General features: G+C 36.4%; 1 protein-coding gene across 1 annotated transcript in view; it reads right to left on the reverse strand.

The window, feature by feature from the left end:
- Window positions 1-691: 691 nt before the first annotated feature.
- Window positions 692-19311, reverse strand: part of MEMO1 (mediator of cell motility 1) — a 29090-nt gene continuing 10470 nt past the window's right edge. The window contains exons 2-9 of the mRNA XM_058801193.1: window positions 17525-17606; window positions 15387-15455; window positions 13395-13507; window positions 11991-12102; window positions 10928-11070; window positions 9713-9789; window positions 4255-4359; window positions 692-2953 (exon numbers count right to left, since the gene is read on the reverse strand). Of these exons, the coding sequence (XP_058657176.1) occupies window positions 2822-2953; window positions 4255-4359; window positions 9713-9789; window positions 10928-11070; window positions 11991-12102; window positions 13395-13507; window positions 15387-15455; window positions 17525-17606 (833 nt within the window). The 3' untranslated portion in view covers window positions 692-2821. The remainder of the gene's footprint in view (window positions 2954-4254; window positions 4360-9712; window positions 9790-10927; window positions 11071-11990; window positions 12103-13394; window positions 13508-15386; window positions 15456-17524; window positions 17607-19311) is intronic.

The raw sequence follows: 19311 nt of genomic DNA on the forward strand, positions 1-19311 counted from the left end.
AAAAACATTGAACTGAAGAACTGTAAACTCAGTAGACAGTATTGAAAAAAAATTTTTAGGCAGTATTTAAGGGGAAGAAAATACATAAAGCTCCTTTGTGAACAACATGAGAACAGAAAAACAGAGGAGTATTTTAATCAACTATTTCACACAGTGAACATTTCTCTAAAATGCCAGAATTTTAAAATGAGAATCATGTCCCTGGCTGGATTTCCTGCACCAAAAGAGTGGTGAAAGCTCAGGCATCCTATGCATAGAAGTAATCTCCAGAAAAGTGAATAGGACTCAATATTCACTATTGTCTAAATCAGAACTTTTTGTCCCAACATGCTATATACAAATGTATATTTAAATTAGAATAAAATGTGTGGTAAAGCTAAAGCAATGAATTAACTGTCTTGAGTGAAGATTTTTCAGAAGATTCTGCTTTTCCTCCTGACACATCTTAAACACACCATGAAACAGAGCACTGAAACCAACTCCTTCCAAGCCCAGCAAAAGGGAAAAAAAAAAAGCTGAGTTCTTTTGAAATCAGGTATTTCCTGTTTAAAAAAAAAAAAAAAAAGCTTTTACAAGGGCTTTTTGAGTTACAACAGGTTTCACAAAGCTTTAAATTCTCTCTGAGTGGATTTCTGAACTGTCATTGCTGGTTATTACTAGTAGGCACAGAAATTCCCATTTTAATTAGAAACTTTATTTTGAAATACATTGTACAATTTACATGTGAAGTGTTTTCAAGATAAGATATTTAATAACATTATGCTGAGCAAAATGGCTGACCAATTTCCTCAAAGCTCTTCCAGTTATGGGCTTTTTCCATTACAACTATCTTACAGAACTAAGAGCAACTTAGGCATTTGTATTCAGAAGCTAATTGCTATGTTTACCTTAGGGAGAAAGTATATACTTAAATGTTCCAATTAACTGTATGTTTCAATAATGATGTTAAGCATTTGGCATAAGACTGAAAGAAACCCAAGCCCTAATTAAACTTGTATTCACCAAGGATTTTTTAAACAACCTTCATGATCAAACTTCTTTGTTCATAAGGCACAGTCAGACAAGTATTTACAAAGACTGGCTACCAATTCAGTTTTACCTGCACAGCCCTCTTGCTGGTCTGTCAACAGTAATCTGAAAGTTGTTTTCCCTGTCTGCTGCTGAGACTTTCCAAGAACAAGGCAGAGCAGTAAGGCAACTTAAAGAACAGGCATGCACAGGAGTTTGGCGTTTGGGATGGATTTTGAACATCTGCAAAGTAGTTCATTTTATAAATGGAGCATTCACCTGCTATTATTGAAATGGTGCCCAACTGTGATAAGATAAATAGAAGTGATGCAAGCAGAGGGTATTTCAATAGAAATTAACAAGATGTCTGGTATGCTTTCAGCTAAGACTTTGCATGCAGCAATTCCCACAACTTTCAGAGATAATTTAAATTTAATTCCGAAATTCCCCTCTGCCACTTAGAAAAGCTGAATGTACCAGGAGGTTTCTTGATAGCAAGTGAAATACCAAGGAATGAAATCTCCATTTAGATAATGAGCCAATACTGCATCCTACTTTGCATTTCTTATTAGAATAAAAGGAAGTCTTTGGGAATGACAACTGAAATAATTACATCATTATTTTGGTTGCAAGAAAGTTCAAGAACTTTTAACATGGGATGTTTAAAAAACAGTTCTACCCACAGTCAAAGAATAAAAAATAAAAATGGGGAAAAAAGGAGAGCCTTACCTTCCCCTTCCAAATCACCTCTGAGGAATAATGGCTTGAGATTAGCACTGTATGGCTTCTGTGGCCTATAAATGCCAGATAGATACTCTAAAAATTATCATTTTCAAGCTACTGCTTGTTTTCAATTTTTAGTAACTTCAAACAAAAGTACTTTGTCTATTTCACTTGAATAATCAAACTGAGCATAAAAATCATTAAAAGTGCATTGCTGATACAAATTTGTATCACATACTAAAAGATACTATTTCATAGATTGTTTGTGAAACAGAAAGGATTAGACTATACAAAAAGTTTTCCAAATTCTTTTGCACAGCTGAACTCATAGTGCAGGTTTAAGATTTAAAAAAAAAAATCTGTAAATGATGTAGTCAAAAGATGTTGAATACAAAATACATTGTGAAATATTTTACAGAATGGCTGGATTACCAAGCATAAGAACTGAGGATAAAGAATGTTAATGATAAGCAGCCACATACAGAACACAAAGCAATAAGTTTAAATCAGACTATTTTGGTTTGTGTAGCCCTTTATTAGCAACTAAAATAGAAGATATCTGTTGTACATCACGGGTAGTAACTGACTATACTGGAGTTTTATTATATTCTAATACAGAATCATTTATAAATGCGTTGTTTTCCTTTTTTTTTTCTTTTATTAAAAAGCTTCCACCCCCTTTTCCCCCCTTTTTCCGTTTACAACTTGCAAAACTATTCTGAAAGCTGAGTATATGTGCACAGGTCTGCAAAGAGTGCAAATTTAGGATATGATAAATGCTTTACATGTTGTATTTTTAAGGACAGTCTACCACCATGCCTTCATAGCCATTATCTTTTCCAAAGAAAAAAACAACTCTCACAAAAAGCTCAGATACCAGTCTTCCTTCCATTGTCCTAAACAAGAAAGCATTTTTAAATGAGTTGAAACTAAGGAAGGACTACACCTACTAGAAAAGAACAGAGTTCTATTAGTTTGAGGTTTCAGTATACCCAAAGACCAGGGGCTGTATCTTTGTAAGGGCTAGGGGGCTAGGCTGGGACCCCGAATACAGAGTGTGTGCAGGTGCCATCCCTGAGCGTTCAGCAGTTCAGTGGACCATAAGTGCTCCAGCTGCATAACTCACGGAGCTGTCTTGCCAGTTTCGACACTGGCTCGACTGAGCGTAATTCAAAAATGAAAAGCTCATATTCATTCCGTTCTTCTGGAGCTCGTTGATAGCCTGAGGAGAGAAAAAGAGCTGTTTAAAAAACGGCATCAGTGAAATTACATTTCCTAGGTCTCAAAGGTGCTTGCACCATCTCTCACAAGCTCATTATCTAAGCACTTCCCAGTAGCTAGTGGATGTAGCCTATTCCTGTGCTGTTTCATTCACTGACACTTCCCCCACTGCACAGTGTACATCCGTGCAGTTCTCTAAAGCAACACTGAACCTTCCATGATACCTCTTTTAGAAACAATGCTTTCAGTTCCATGGGGAATTTATACAGAAACACAGATGCAACAGAAAAAAGTCTAACACTATTAACACTTTCCAGATTCTATTTCTTCCATCAAGGAGAAAGGAGGTACAAAGATAATTTATTAAAGCATGACAATTGGCAAAAGTGAATGAACAGAACTTGGCTGTGATTCACTGCAAAACTAATAATTATCTGAGGATAAGAGTTGGGTATATTTGCAGAGTTGTCATAGTACTGAACTTTGCTACATGCATCACTAGTATTGATAATGCTCATACAAACTTTTATGGACTCCACTTTAAAAGGTTCCTTTCTACATTCTCCATTCAGACTACATTCCCAGTGAATTAAGTTTTCCCTATTAAAAAAAATAACATGCTTCCTGTTTCATTGAATTACAGTAAAAATACAGTGAGATTCACTCAAGCAATATGACAAATCTGCAGCCCTCCACCAGTGCTGTAAAGCAGCTGCAACCACATTTAGACAACTAAGTTAAGCCAGGTTTATGTTTGCACTGCATCAGCAAAGCAGAATATGGTAAGCAGAAAGGAATCTGAATTCTAACTGCTGTTAATTTGTGAGTTAATGGTGCTCTGCACTAAGCCTTAAGTATATCTCTCACCATATTTTCAAAACTCAAAACCACTGCCAGACATCACAAGGCACCCACAATAGCTAGCTAATAGCAATATAGGGAAAATAAATTCATGTTCATAAGTACTGATTCAAAAAAGTACATACTTCTTCAGGGAGATGGATTTATTTGTTCATTTATTTAGGGCCAAGAGAAAGTGGATGATTGCATTTCATTGAAATTCAAAAGGAATGTGATATCTCATCTCCCTTAGGGAACTGAAAACCCTCAGCCCTTTCAAGAGCTTACATTTGTCTACATGCAAGACACGAAAATCAGAGACCAAATTGAGAACACTTAAAAAAATAAATTAATTCAAGGCTTGACATTTTAGAACTAAGGAATACTGCAGCAGTATTGTGTTTTACAAATGCAAGCATTTTCCCAGAAGTTGCATTCTTCAATAAATCAACAGTTACTTACATTTAATAGCACTCCAATAGGATGTCTTCCACATATTGTATTATGGTATTTCTTCAAGTAATTGCTAAAAGATACAGGATCTAGCTGCTCTATAATGCTCATACCCTGAAAAAGAATTGATAGCAATAATTACATTACACATTCACAAGAAGGTGTTCATACATCATCTATTTGTTACAACAGAGCAGGAGGAAAATCCCTCTACTTTGTACCAAGGATATCAAAGGAATCTCAGCATGTGAGCTCTAGCTTGTAGTCATCTTGTTTCCATTCCTTGCCAAACTAAAAGTGCAGGAGCTCTTCCAGAGTTGTCATTAATCCACAGATCTGTGAAGTTCACATTAAAAAGGCTCTGAAGACTAGTTGATCCCCACCATCCAAGACTGCTTTACTTCCATAAGATTTGGTACAGCTATAACCAGACAAATTTACTAAAAGGGCAAAGCAGGAAGAAGCTGTGCCGCCATCTGTTCTCCCTGGTAACAAAGTTCAGGGCCAAGCACTTATCTGGGACTTCCAGATATCAAAAAACCCTAGACAAAACAAACACTATCCATGTGCAATTCACATGCTTAACAAGTGTGATGCATCCTGGACATAAAAGGCATGCAAGACAGTTGATCTGGGCATGGCTTGGCCCTTTGCTCAGAGTATAAAAACCAGATCCAGAAAATCTATCAAGTCGGTGCACAACAGGAGATGGTGCTTCCACTTCACAGGAGATAGTCACATGTACACATCCTTTCCTCCAAGGAGAGTGACCCATGATCTCATGGAGTCATGCTAAGAATACCAGCACACATGTGGAAAACAAAATCTTACTCATATACAAACATTTGCATTCTTAAAAGCAAAAAGAATCCTACAACTCCAGATACAGTCTACTCTTATCCCATCCCATAAAGCAGATCAAACACCATGAAACTAGTATAGAAACAAGTCTAAATCACTTATTGTCTCAGTTTTATAATGGGTTTGCTCTTTTGCCTGTATTAGACTCCATCCTCATATTTTTCTCCTTTCTCTGAAAATTATTCCCTTCATCAGGGAAATGAGCTCCAGACACTCACTAACTCAATAAAATACATAGTTATGCTGCTCCTGTTGGTGAAACACTAAGTTCTTTCTTAGAGACTAGGAAAAAAAATATACTTTGCATGGGAATAACTGGAGGTTGATACCAGGAAAGGAGACAATTTCTTCTAAGATTCCTGCATTTGTCCCAGCTCTTTCCCCTACTTTTGGGTGATAAAAGGAGAAGCCACAATGCAGGAAGGAGTCAGTCTGAAATCTCCACCTCAAGAGTGAATTTTCCACAACACTCTGCAAGGGCGTTGGCTGATCTGGCACATATCAGCTAATTATTCAGGCTGGATCCCAGCTTACAATGGAGGAGCAGAAGATTCCCAGGAGAGCTGGGAGAATTACAAACAGCAACAATAACCACTACCCTTGTGTACTTTTAAACAGAAACAGACATATGATGAATTCATAAAGAAACACGTTTTGTGGAAAAACAAAACCAAGCTAAGTTGGCCAATTGGTGGTAAGAACTCAGTTTTTCTGGAGTCATGGAGAGTGTGTTTGGAGCCCTGGCCAGTAATTTCAGCTGTTAATCACTCCAGATCTACAGAGCCTAAATAAGTGCCAAAAAAATAATGGTAGCTATTCTCTAACTAACAGTGATTACATAGACACCATTGCATTTCCAAAGTTTCCAAAGAATATCTCTCAACCATCCATTTCCTTGCAGATTGTACATGTCAATACACAGCTAAAGAAAGCAGAACTAAACTTGACTAAATACTCAAGTGAAACTAAAGAGGCAGAAGGCACTTACTTAGATACTGAACAGCTCATGAGAATATATTTTACCTGTCTGTAAAACCCTTTCATGACTTTCTAAAAACATGAAAATGGCTGCTCCATTGAGAGACTCGCTTTACAGCTGTAAATCACTGGAACATACTGGGCAGAGGCATTTGAGCATTTGTCTCAAATGAATGGACATGGATTTATGAGAATGCCAAGTAAGCTTATTTCAATGCACAGTTCAGCACTGCAAAACATTTACAGCTATGCAGCTCATCCCAGAAAATGCTAACAGAGTTCCATACATCAGAGACTGGAGAAAATCTATAGGGAATTGGTACGAACAGATGTCCTATAAGCATTAGGTTGTACTGAACTCTTCAATCTTTTGGATTTAAAAATCATTGTGGCAGAGGAACAAAGACTATCAACCTTGTTTCTCAGTCTAATATGGCGTGGAGGAACAAAGGAAACATTTTTGCCAGGTTGTGTTTTACAAAAAGCAGAGGTATATGAAGATAATAATTTTCAGTATTTGAAACAACTCAGCTAGGCATGGCTTAGAACAGAGGTAAAACACAAAGCCCACATGGTACAAGTGTAAGCACAGTTTCACAGTTTATTACATGGTCATTATGGCATCAGGTAGAAATTGCATACCTCAGTTACCCACATACTGTTAATGGCATCTACAATATCCCAGCACAGTGCACTTAACATGATTACAAAGTTACATTTTCAAACAATATCCCTTAATACGATCAAGTATCTACAAGCCTACAAAAAAACTTTAAAAAATAATAACCCCACACACATATCCCAAAATAGACAAACAAAAACTCAATCCAACAACCAACAGGCTCCTTTTATACTATATGCCAATAATGCTTTGTTTGGCTGGTCAAGTAAAGTCTGTTATCAGTTATTTCAGCTGTTTCTTCACACTTCAATATCTAAACTAATAGCACTCTAATGGAAGTGGAAACAAACTTGGTCTTAGTACTATCCAGCCCAACTATCTTTGCATGTGTGAGTCACTCAGCCTACATGACAAATAACCACCAGGAAAATCACTGCCGAGGCACAGAGAAGAGAACAGGGACTTGGGCATCCAGGCAGAGACTCAATCTTACATTATGCCCAGCCTAAGAAGCCTTCCCAGGCTGGAGCACTGTGGAAGGTCCTGGCTCACTGCAGCACCACTGCAGAAGCCACCAGAATTCAGCAGGTCATTAGAGGTGCCTGAGAAGCCATGGGTGCTGAGCATTTTCCTGGACCAAGTACTGGCTATTCTTGCACAGCACTTGTCAGAGCCTGCATTTTCCCCATCAGCATTCAGGGCACCACAATCCTCACATTGACTCAACTGAGGCATAAAGTATCCCATACCAAATTTATGCTCCTATAAAACTAGCAATGTAGCACTGAAGATTAAAGTGAGCATTTTCTGTCTAGTCAATCAAAAACAATTACTCTTCAACAATATCTTACAAAATACTTCCCCCACTTATATGTAAAAAGATAGTGTGTTTCAGGTTATGGTATACAAACTATTGCACATCAGCTGCTCAGTTACAGCTCCAAATTTGAGGATTATCCCCTAAGGTACCCTTCTAACCACAAGGCTATTTCCTCCTTTTGCCATTACATCACAAAGTAGGTTGTAGTGACAGTGGTCAGATCAACAATTACCATGGAGAAACTGATGTCTGCCCAGCAATATTTACTACTCTGTATTTGTTTTATGCTGGAGCCTAATGGCTCTAAACGTCAATGTCCAAAGTATTCAGCAGTTTTTATGCACTAGGTGAGAAAATGCACCTATAGGTAAGGTCCAGTCCAATTAAGGAAGAGGCCATCATCCTCTCACAAAGGCATTTCTAAGGAAAATTGATTTCATCTTGCCCCAGAATACCTTCCTGCCTACAATGTGCTCAGCTGACTGCTTTCCTAGTTAGGACCAATAAAATGAAGCCAGTTTTAGCAGAGCTTTGTCTCTATCTTAACTCTGTTTTGTCTGTGTAGAGGCCTACTGCTTACAACAGTACAAGTTTGTTTAGTATGTCAAATCACATGAAAAAATCCAATACTTATCTCTAAGGAAATAAGAAGTAGCCAAGTGAGACATAAAATTGAACAAACTTCCAAAAACTGGAAAAATGTGACAGGGAGATCATTGTGATATTGCTAATAAGACATCTCTGAAAATCACCCAAAACAAAAGCTCCTCCATATAGCATCTGAATATGGAATCATGTGGTCAGATATGGCATGATACAAACAAGCAAAAAATAACCATAGTATGGCTGCTATACAGCAGCATGTTTAGTTTTCCAGTTAAACTTCAGATTGAAAAAGTATTTTCATAGTTATTAAACAGTAGACATGATTTTCCATGTTACAAAAAATGTCACTTCCATTTAGCTGAATAACGACTAAAAGGAAGAGCTGGGGCAGCAATGTATTCCCTAAGAGTAATTAAATGCCAAAGTCCAGTCTTTCTTCAAGCTTTCACCACAGAAATTAACAAGGGGAAGCTAATGTTTGCTAATGCACCATAATCAGCTCTCCTGCAAAAACACTCAAAGCTACTGATGCTGGGATTCTGTAGAAAAACGCTTTTCTTGATAGAGAAGCCTCTCAACTGACCACAAGAATTATTAAAAATGGGATAAACAGAATGAAGGTAAATTATTTACTATTATTATTTCTATTCCAGTGATGAATAGTAGCAAAACAAAGAGGTTAATTTGTATACACAAGGCAAGAAAGTCTACAGATGTCTCCAACAGATAGGATTTATTCCTTCAAGATAAGGAAAAAATTAACATACCATGAATAAGAACAGCTCTCTGTTCTAACAGATTCTACAGAAGTTACATAAATGATGCAAACAGTTGTAAAACAAATTTTATGGTTACGTATTTCCAGAAGAATTACTGTGCCTTAAGTATAGACTTGAAGATTAAGTTGTTGGGGTTTTCTTATATTAAAAAAATCCTTGGCTCCTGTGACTGCAAAGAAAATGCAACATAACTGGCATTGGACCCTTATGGATTTAACATTCCTTTCAGCCTTTGGCCAAACCCCAAATGAAGCCTGGTGTACTGCTTTTCCCCACCACCTACTACAGAGTAAGGGGCAGGGGGAAGGCTACTCCCAAGGAAACAGGGGCTTTCATTTCCCTGACCAGTGCAAAGCCCTACAGCCTTTCCTCTTCCAAATGGACGTTGCTGAAACCTTTGCATAATCACAATGCTGTTCCCATTGCAGGTATCACAGCAATCAAGCTGGAAGTACCACAATTTCCCATGCATAATTCTTATTGCTTTTCAAAAACAGAAGAGGGTATGTAGACAGAAATTACATTACATCAGGGCATTTTAGGTAGGTGAACATGCTTTTTTTTCTTCATTAATTATGCTTACTAATTTATACCCACAATATGATTGTGTGCAGTCAGCAAAATGAAGGATACCAGCTAAAACCAACAGCTAAATTCTTATTTTGGTAAACAAAGGAAAATTATACATTCAATAAAATAGCTAATCTATAATATCTTGTTAGAAAAATTTCTCAAGTGCTCAAAGAAATGGAATGTACAGGAGAAATTTGTTAGTTAGTTCCACCAAATCTGAAAACTTACCATTTTATCTAGGTGCTCAATGGATCTATAAATTTCTCCTTGGGATTCATCATAGTAACTGTAACGGAACCTCTGACCTTGAAACAAAAATCACGTATAAAATAAAAAAGGGAAAAATTGTAGCTAAACCACTCCCTAATACCTACTAAATATTTGAAAGTATAATACTTATAAAGTAGTAATCCTCATTTATTTTATACTTTTTAGCTCCATTGAGGAAATTCTAGGGCAATCATAAAGTAGCAGCCCAGAAGTAAAGTAAAAAAAATACATGATGGGTGGCTATATTCCTAAAGAGAAATCTACTATGCAGAACTGACACTGAAGTATCACTCACTATTGCCTCTTATTGCCATATAATCTGATTATATAAATTAAGAAGTAAAGCAACATTCATTTTGCTATCCCTCTTGACAAAGCCAGATATGAAGTCAGGCTACTTCTGCTTGCACAACAATACCCACAGTAAATGAAGATTAAAAGAAAAAAATCATGATAATTCAATGAGCAGTTCTAGATGGGTCATTAGCCACAACAGGACCAGGTCATTCTTACATACACCTTCCACCTACTCCACTTCAAAGATGAGTGAAACATGCACTTAATTAAGCTGAGCAAAGATGACAATGGAAAAAAAGGAAGAAGGTCTGTTGTGTCATGTATCTTTCTGAAGCAGTCCCTTTTCCAGCTACTATTACACTTCAAAGAAAAATAAAATTATAAAGCAGGGCAGAAGTCAAGGCTTCTGGAGTCTTTGTAGCTCTGTCACCAAGATGAACTGGGGTAGCACTGGTGAATTGGAATAAATAATCCATCTGCTATCTTACCCAGCAGTAAAACATACAAAATTTATTTCTGTCAGAGGAATGCGGCCATGCCCAGTGAATTTTTAGCTAATTCGTTTTGAAAGTTGTTTTAATGTGCTTAAAAGAAGAGTAAAAAGAGCAAGCAACTTCAGACAATTATTTCATTGCAACAGTAGAGAGACATATATAAATCACCATTTATTTCCTCCACTACACTGAAAACACATTACCACATCAATATTTTTTACCTATTATTCCAGATTTTAAAGACTTTTTAACTTTATGAAGGCATTTAAGTTGCAAAAATGAATTTACTGGAAGTTCAAATGTTCAATGTTTAATAAAATACATTATTTGAAAACAACTACAAAATATTCAATATACTCTTATAATGAGATATGGAACTTACCCCAATGGCAAAAGTCAGAAGAAACCACAAAGAGATTACTAGGATCAGCTAGGTATTTACTGAAGAGTTTTCCAAATTCCTGCTCTTTTGACTCACTCAGTGCTCCGACCAACACAGGAATAATAGTAAACTCATCCTTATGGCTTATAAGCAAAAGAAAAAAGGTTGTAATTCAAGTAACATCTGAAGATTTCTCAGGGCTTGCTAACTGAAACTGCAGAATGGTTTAAAAGGTTGCTATTATTTGAAGATAGCATTTTGCAAAGGTCATACTAGGATGTTGTTTTAGAACTTCAAAGTACTTCAATTTCAGAAAACATACACCCCCAAAACCAGTACTTCACTCTGCTGCAAAGTAAAAATACCAGACAAACAAAAAGAAAAGATAGTGAAATCAGCAATGAAGTAAGAATTCAATGTTCCCTGTATAGATGCTGCATGTTGGGAATTCTCCAAAGTAAATGAAACTTATATGAAAATGCTCAACACAGTACCCAGGTATATACTGACACTCTAGGTAAAATTCAAAACACAATGGAAATTTAAACCAAACAAAAAGGGATGGGGCACATCTTAGGGAAGAAACCCCAACACAGACTGAAAATTTTTATTTAAAGAAAACATCTGAAACAGTAGCTATAAACATATGCCTGATTTCAAAATTAGTATTAAGGCTCCAAACAAACTTAAAATCCCACAGAAAACTATTTGAACTTCTTTCAGAGATGCCTTGAAAAGTGGGGGGAAAAATCAGCTACTGAAAAAAGTTCATGAAAGCATATCTAATATTAATTCTATTAAATAAACCTGTTTATAAGAGGTGATATAACTTCATTGTTTAGGTGTTTGTTTTGCTCACAGTTTCAATTACAGCAACTTATCCTAGTCTTTGACCCTCTCCTTACCAAAATTTTTATCAGGGGACAGGGAAGTATGAGCACTATATACACCATAAGGTCTTCTATGCCATAAAATGTATCATTATTTCCTACTGCACTTCACAGCAGCTCCAACATTTAATGCACATAATGTTCATTGTTGCAGAAGTAATTAGCCCCAGTACCTTTCCATGGCTTTAGCAGTGTAAGGCAAATGCATTTCAATACTGTGCTCATCTTCGTCTGTCTGTAGGGACATGCGCTCAAACATTCCAGTCTTCCACAATTCTGCATAAACTGAAATGAATTAAACAGCAGGTTTTAGTACTTTTTTTCGCTTATTTTTGCAAACTATTTCAAGTGCAAAAAGCAAGCTATAGTGTACCTTCATTAGAACATAGCCACTATAAAAAATTACTTGCCTCCAAGGGCTGTCATCAAAAACCACTTGTTTCTAAATAAATTCAGAAATAAAATTATGTTCAAGGCATTAAAATATAAACATAATTGATTCAGTTTACAAAATGTGTTAGTATATTGAAAAAGATTTTGATATGATACAAAATTTAATTCACAAATAAAACATTTGAAAACATACATGCATTTGCCCAGTCACTGAATTTTTATTTTCATAAACTGCCCATTAAATGTTAAAAAAAAACTAATCAGATGAGCTATTGCTTGATTTGTTACTATTTAATTGAATTTATTATTGACTGAATCATGAAACGTAGAGACAGCCACAACTGATTAAGTAATTCACATTTTAAAGTTATCTTTTCTACTCTCAAATGTACTTGAGAGTATAGAGAGTCATCTCCACATTCTGAAAATTCTCCACTGGATAATGAATTTGATGTAGGGCTGTGCCTCCTTCTCAACTCCATAAAGGAGCTCTACAGAAAGCAAAACAATTCTTACCTAAGGAAATTCTGCAGGCACTATGTAGAAAGCCTGAATTAGCTTTTTGAATCACAGTTACAATGAAACACAGCACATCTGTGCTAGCCTTTCTGAAAAAAGATACTGTATCACTTAGGTATACCTCAAAATACATAAAACGCAAAATATCAAATTAAACTTCATTGCACTTAGTTCAAAAGACTGGCATTTCATGGACTCACAGTTTTTAAGTTTGCAAGTGAGAAAGTCACATGCAATCCAAATAAAAGCAATTTTTTGTTTCTCTGTTATTCATTTATCAGGAATCAAACTCAAATCAACTAAAGAACCTTTATTTCCAGCCAGAACACTTAACAGGAGAATGGAAAAGATGTTCTGTGAGTTACTATTTGATGTAATACTTTTGTAGTTTTAAAACCCTGAAGCACACACTCAAAATTGAAAAGATAAGCAAAAATTTTGAATTCTTGCCAGAAGGAAGAGAAACTCTACGGTTATGACGTGACCATGTCTGAAACAACCAGGCTCATTCAGAAGTTCATTTTTTGTTGCACTAAAACCAGATTTGCACTTGTATGCCACTTAGAGCAAGGAAGTGCCCAACAAGAAGGAAGTCCCCAGCACTGCAGTACCACAGTCTATCATACCCAAGCCTCAGAGAAGTCCAAGCTCCGTCATGCACTTACTCTTTTGGTCAATTCGAAGGTCATACAGAGGTGTTCTGTAAATGTCCACACTGGAAAGTGCACATCGGGAGAGGGGCACGTGATGGGAAGGCCCAAGAATGAAAATTTTTCGGCTACAACAATTAACAGAAGGCCACAATTTAGACAACTGTAATTGTACAGCAACTCAGCTCAGAGTAACAAGTTTAAGAGAAGCATACCAAGTAGTACTTTCTCATGGCTACAACAGTTTTACTGTGTTGTCAGGAAGACCCCCACATCAATCCATGGCCCAATCTTGCTTGGTATGTCAGGCATTATCATGAGATCAGTTCAATTATGCTCTACCCTTAAATCTCTTAAGCAGGTTATATATCAGAGGGCACTCATCAGCTAGAAATTTGTCGGACTTCATTCATTTGGAGGCTGAATGATGTGTTACAGCCACTTCGAATGGATTTTTGAACTCTCTCCTTGAATCAACACAACCTTCAGCTACTCACCACCTTCAATAAATAGAGGATCAAATAACAATTATGAGTTTATCATCCACTCGGAGTTTTTCCACTTATTTACTTGATTAGCCTTACTTGAGTTTCACTAAATTAAATTTTAAGTCCTTCTCAAATGCTGGGTTTATGTTCTTACATGTTATGGTTTTTTTGCTGTTGCATCAACAACAAGAGACTTGGACCAGAACATTCATAGCTTTAGCTGATACTGCAACCTTTTACATGTCATCATGACATCATTATTTCATCAGGTCCTCAGTTCCTGGCTCTTGGTTAGATATTAAGCGTCTCCTGCCACAGGTCTTAAAAGAAAAAGGGAAAAAAAATATAGGCAATTCAGCTTTTCATATCCAGGATTATATAGTCTTGTTTCTGGCACTGAATTAAAGGGGTGGGAGATATGTAAAGTTCTGAGGGTTTGGGTTTTTTTAATCCCTTACACAGGGAGTGCTATAACAAGGTACACTAAAACGCAAACTTCCTGCAAAGCTAATAAAAAACAAATATTCAAATATGCAATTTAGCAGTTCAGCTCAAAGATGAATTCTAAATATCCCATGCAGTAAAAAACAAATGATCCAGCAAGTTCAACCAACTCCTTATCAGGGAACAGCTTGTTCCAGAAATTTTACAGGAACTAGTTATCTGTCATACCATGAGCTATTTTCACATCATTTGCAATAGATTAGAAAGAACTAAAACCATTGTCTTTGAAGAGTATTACAGCATGTTATCTTATGAACAACTGGTAAGCCTAGCCAGTTTTTATTTAGGATTGCAAAATGCATACTTTGAGTAAATACTGGAGACATTTTAAATTTTTGTCATTAAAAAAAATGTTACAGTCAGCAGAGCATAAAAAATTATATTCCTTTACCCAAAAATAACTGGATTCAAATTTTCAGAGGCAGACACAGACTACAACAGCATGTTGGTTGGGTATTTTTTTACTTTTTCTTTTTTTAAACTTCTTAGAAACAGAAGTCCATTTTAAATTATTGGCACAATTAACTTTAATAAATACACTGGTCACTTCCTCCACAGCAGAGGAGGATCCTGGCAGTATTCAGCCCATAATCCTGCACTAAAAAACCAATGCAGAATTATGGTGAAATATTTTAATCTACTTAATAAAACAAACAAAACCTCCCAACAAAAACAACAACAACAAAAAACCAAAACAAAATCCAAAAAAACCCAACAAAACCAGCTTGGGCTTTTATAAAGGCAGTGGAAAATCAGTAATAAACTGAAAAGTCTTTAATCCCTCCCTTGTAAATAGTTACCAATTATTTTAACAATATTCCTTTTTTACCCCTTTTGTAACATCCAATTTGAACATTTGTGAAGTTAAAAGAGAAGTGATGCACAGAAGGCTAAGAAGAATACAAAATTAAAATGTGAGTACTTCAAGATGTAAGAATGTAACAAGAACATTCCACTTATCAGAGAATTGCAACCTCAGGGTCTTAGGCTTTGTAAAGAAAGCTGCAACACTCACGTGATATTGGGATCCACTTGTTTGTAAGCATGGGCTGCACAAGATCCACAGTAGGTATATCCTGCATGGCTGCAAACCAAAGTACGCAAAATGATAGGATTTACATATTGCTTAACATCTTAAATATGTTGATATTCAGTGTTAATCTCTCAGGATTTTTTTGTCCCCAGTGAACCAGAAATTTTTAGAGTGATCCAAAACTCCTGAAAGAGCAGGAAAGTGCTGCTGCAGTATTGATCACACAAGACATGTATTTGTTGAAGAACTGGCAATGACCATTTATTGATCAGTAAAAAAAACTATCAGTCAGGAAACCCCCAGATGAAAGCACCTTCCCTTACCTGTAAAGGACACATGCACACTGCACAACTGCCTGTTATCAGAAGCTCATGACAACGCTAACAGTGCAGCCAGTGAACTAGGGAGTTGCAAACTGGCAAACTACTGGAGAAAGCTCTTCTAACCACTCCTAACACTCTCCAGTAACTGAACATAATGACAGTAGAGGGGTCTTGGCAAAGAGAGAACTACATGTCACAGCAGATAAAGAGAGAATAAAAATGCTCTGTCATTGAAGAATAACTTAGCAACAGAATGAACAAGCACATGGAAAGGAGTGGAAGGCAGCATGCTATCTTTTACTGCAGGGAATAAGCTACATGCTTCACCATTTCCTATCAGTCTGGCATGGTCCTTCCTCAACCTCTGCTCTTGTGTGTGGTCCAAAACAATTTATAATTATTTTGACTAGTTGTTTCAAATATTGTCTTCAAATCTGAAAAACTATTCTCTTCAAGCCCATTAAAATGAGTGAAAATTCACATTACACTGCTAAAAGCATTAATTTCATAGAACATTCATTCCTACAATCTCAGGTAAAGGGGCAGAAAATGGCTCCTGGTCACTCAGCAGTATGCCCACAGCACAGCTTTACACAATGACACAATGATGCATGCTGCAAGCCCTGAGATTTACAGGATGCTTGAAGACACAAGTTCCCATTGACAGCACTGAAGGATTTTACACGTATTTATATGTAGGTATGCTCAGATACATTTATATTCATCCACAGACTGATACCTGGAGCAAATTACCTTCAAAATGACCCTGGGATTTCACTTCATCACTTGTCCCACTGATTCTAAAGAGCTCAGAAAGGTACTAACATACATGCTAAGGGGGGAAACACAAGACCAAAACCTCACAAATGGGCAAGCTATGTTATCAGACAATGTCAAAAGAGTCTGCTGAAACGTTCCCTCTGCTACAGGCTTCTTCCAGCTTCCACAAAAATATTAAGTATATCCCATTTCACAGGTGGTAAAAAAAGGGCACAGTTAACATAAAAATGTGGTGAGATCATAGGAAGACCCCCAGCAATTCTGGAAAAAGAACCAAACTACATAATCTGCAGCTGAAAGGTCTCTTGACATTCCTGCAAGAAAGACTAAGGCAGATGTGGGACATTTCTTCTGCACACTCAATACTATTATGCAATACTTCAAACATTAGGACAATGCTATGTTAGCACAGGACAAGCATCATATTTAAGGTGCTTTTTCCAGTGCTTCCTTCCACCTCATAATTATTTGGAATGACCAACATACTTTTGTCATTACACATCTCAGCTATCTTCAAGAAATTGAATTCTCCCTAAATAGTTCAGATGATCCCTATTTTACCTGTGGACAAACAGCTCAAACAAAACCAAACTAAAATTAAAAAAAATAAACCATTTTGGAGAGTTGAATAGTGTTTAATTGCTTTTTGCTTTTAAGCTCTGTTAAATTTTATTTAGGAGGTGTGAGGGATGCACCAGTTTTGCTTATTTTGTTTTGAGGTGGGTTTTTTTTCTGTTATTGGAGGGGTTTTGTTTTTCTCATTTATATAACTCTGACCCATCTTACTGTGTCACAAACAAATATTATGTGTGCAGTCCATCAGCAAAGGCAAGCTAATCATACACCCAAATGTGCACAGATTTCTGTCATTCTATGCTATATCCAAAACACTTATTTAGAAACCATACAGCCCTTCTTTCAGCTAAATACTAGCTTTAAATAGTTTTCAAAATCACCAGAAAAAGAAGGAGCATTTAAACAAGTATTAGATATACTGAACTTCTGTTTCAAACTTACGGTGCAATAATGGCTCTTGCAGGTCTTTTTGTGGACTGTACTTGAGAAAGCCAACCTTCTAGCTGTGCATTCAGCTGGGGTCCTGTGAAGAGACATGGAAATACTGAAGCCATAAAAGAACCTAATACATCTCAAAAATTTACAAATAAAGCTTGAAAGTCCGGCAGATTTAAAAGTTATCTTAAACATTCAAAGGTGGGTTTAAACCTAAAAACAAACAAACAGAAAAAACTATTCCCCCAAAATACCCAATGCAACAACAAAAAGAAACCCCAACCCTGTAATGTTGAAGGTTACCATAGAAAACCTGGTCTGGAAAGTTCATTTACTGCACATTCCAAACACAGACTTATTGTTTCCTGCTCTGTGAGGACTACTGAACACACCACTTCACCATTTGAGAGAATTTCAAAAGAATCGCTGACAGATGATTGTTTCCTCTCATAACTGGATTTGCAGAATTCAGAAGTAAAAAGTTATGATCTTGATCAAGAGAGCCCAATATGAGAAGATGACAGAATACAAAGGCCTCACACTTGCATGATGGCAAATGACTATGGTAATAAATCCTTTATTAAACAAGTACATGAGCATAATACAAAACATTGTAACCTTGAAAATGTGCAAATGCACAGGAAAAAGCTAAAAATTAGAAGACATTATGCTTATCCTAACACCTTAACAACTTCTGGTCATTCAACATATATTACAAGTACATAATCACTTAGTTGACATTAACTTTGATAATTGGCCAATCCAGAATTTAATTTTTTTAAACTAAGTTCTGTACCTCAACAAGTAGCAAATATTCTTAATTCAATCACCTGACACATGAAAAAAAAGCCTTCTAGAAATGCAACATTAAAAAAACCAAACCAAACCAACCACATTTTGATTATTTCCCATCACAAGAAAGCTTTCTAATGTTAAGCTATCCTTCAGGAAGCAAGTCTGGCAAATAGAGTACAACATTCTTTCTTATTAAAGAACACTAAAACTTTTAAGAAAAATTCATTCAGCTGCTATTGTTACAAGTAACATAGGATTAACAGAGAAAATAGATGCACTTTTTTCAGCTGATACTATGCTTTTGACAGAACTCTATGCCAGCAGAGTTTATCTGTAAAGTATGGTGCAGCAAGCTGCTTTTCTTCTTCCATGCACGTTGTAGATCTTTGTATCTTCCCCATGCAGGTGTTGAACTGCCAACTGCCAGTGGAAGTCAAAACCAAATTAAACTACCTGAAGCCATTCCACAGATACATTCCAAACAGCCCTGACAAGGGCTGACAGCTCTCCAAAGGGCTGACAAGAACCACAGAGAACGAGAGAAAAGGTGTCAACTTTTGCAGAATCCAATCAGTCCCTGACCAGGGATAGTCAAAAAACTTTCCCTAGAAAATGCAGACGTGAAGGGTGGAAGTGTTGAAGGCATTAGTTTTTATACAGAACTTAAATCCATGTCTCCTTGAAAAAGGACAACTTCTTAGTTGTGAAGAGCCCTACCTTCTTACATGAAGGAAGAGAACAAGTGCAGCACCATTTTCCTAAATTTTCTATTACACCTTGAAAGCCTTAGTTACTGTCTGGAACTCTAACAAGGTGAAAGAGTGACAGAGTAGCTGCTGTCACTCACATAATGCAGTGATTTTGTGAAATGATGAAATTGTTATAAAAATTTCACCACATACCAATTTTGTTCTTCTGCTTGTGTTGTTTGGAGAAATTACAAGCAGCTGACGTGCAATAGAGATAAGCATAATGACATGTTAGAAAATGGAGGCTAT

The sequence above is a fragment of the Ammospiza caudacuta genome, chromosome 3, assembly GCF_027887145.1.
Source record: "Ammospiza caudacuta isolate bAmmCau1 chromosome 3, bAmmCau1.pri, whole genome shotgun sequence".
Taxonomy (NCBI): domain Eukaryota; kingdom Metazoa; phylum Chordata; class Aves; order Passeriformes; family Passerellidae; genus Ammospiza; species Ammospiza caudacuta.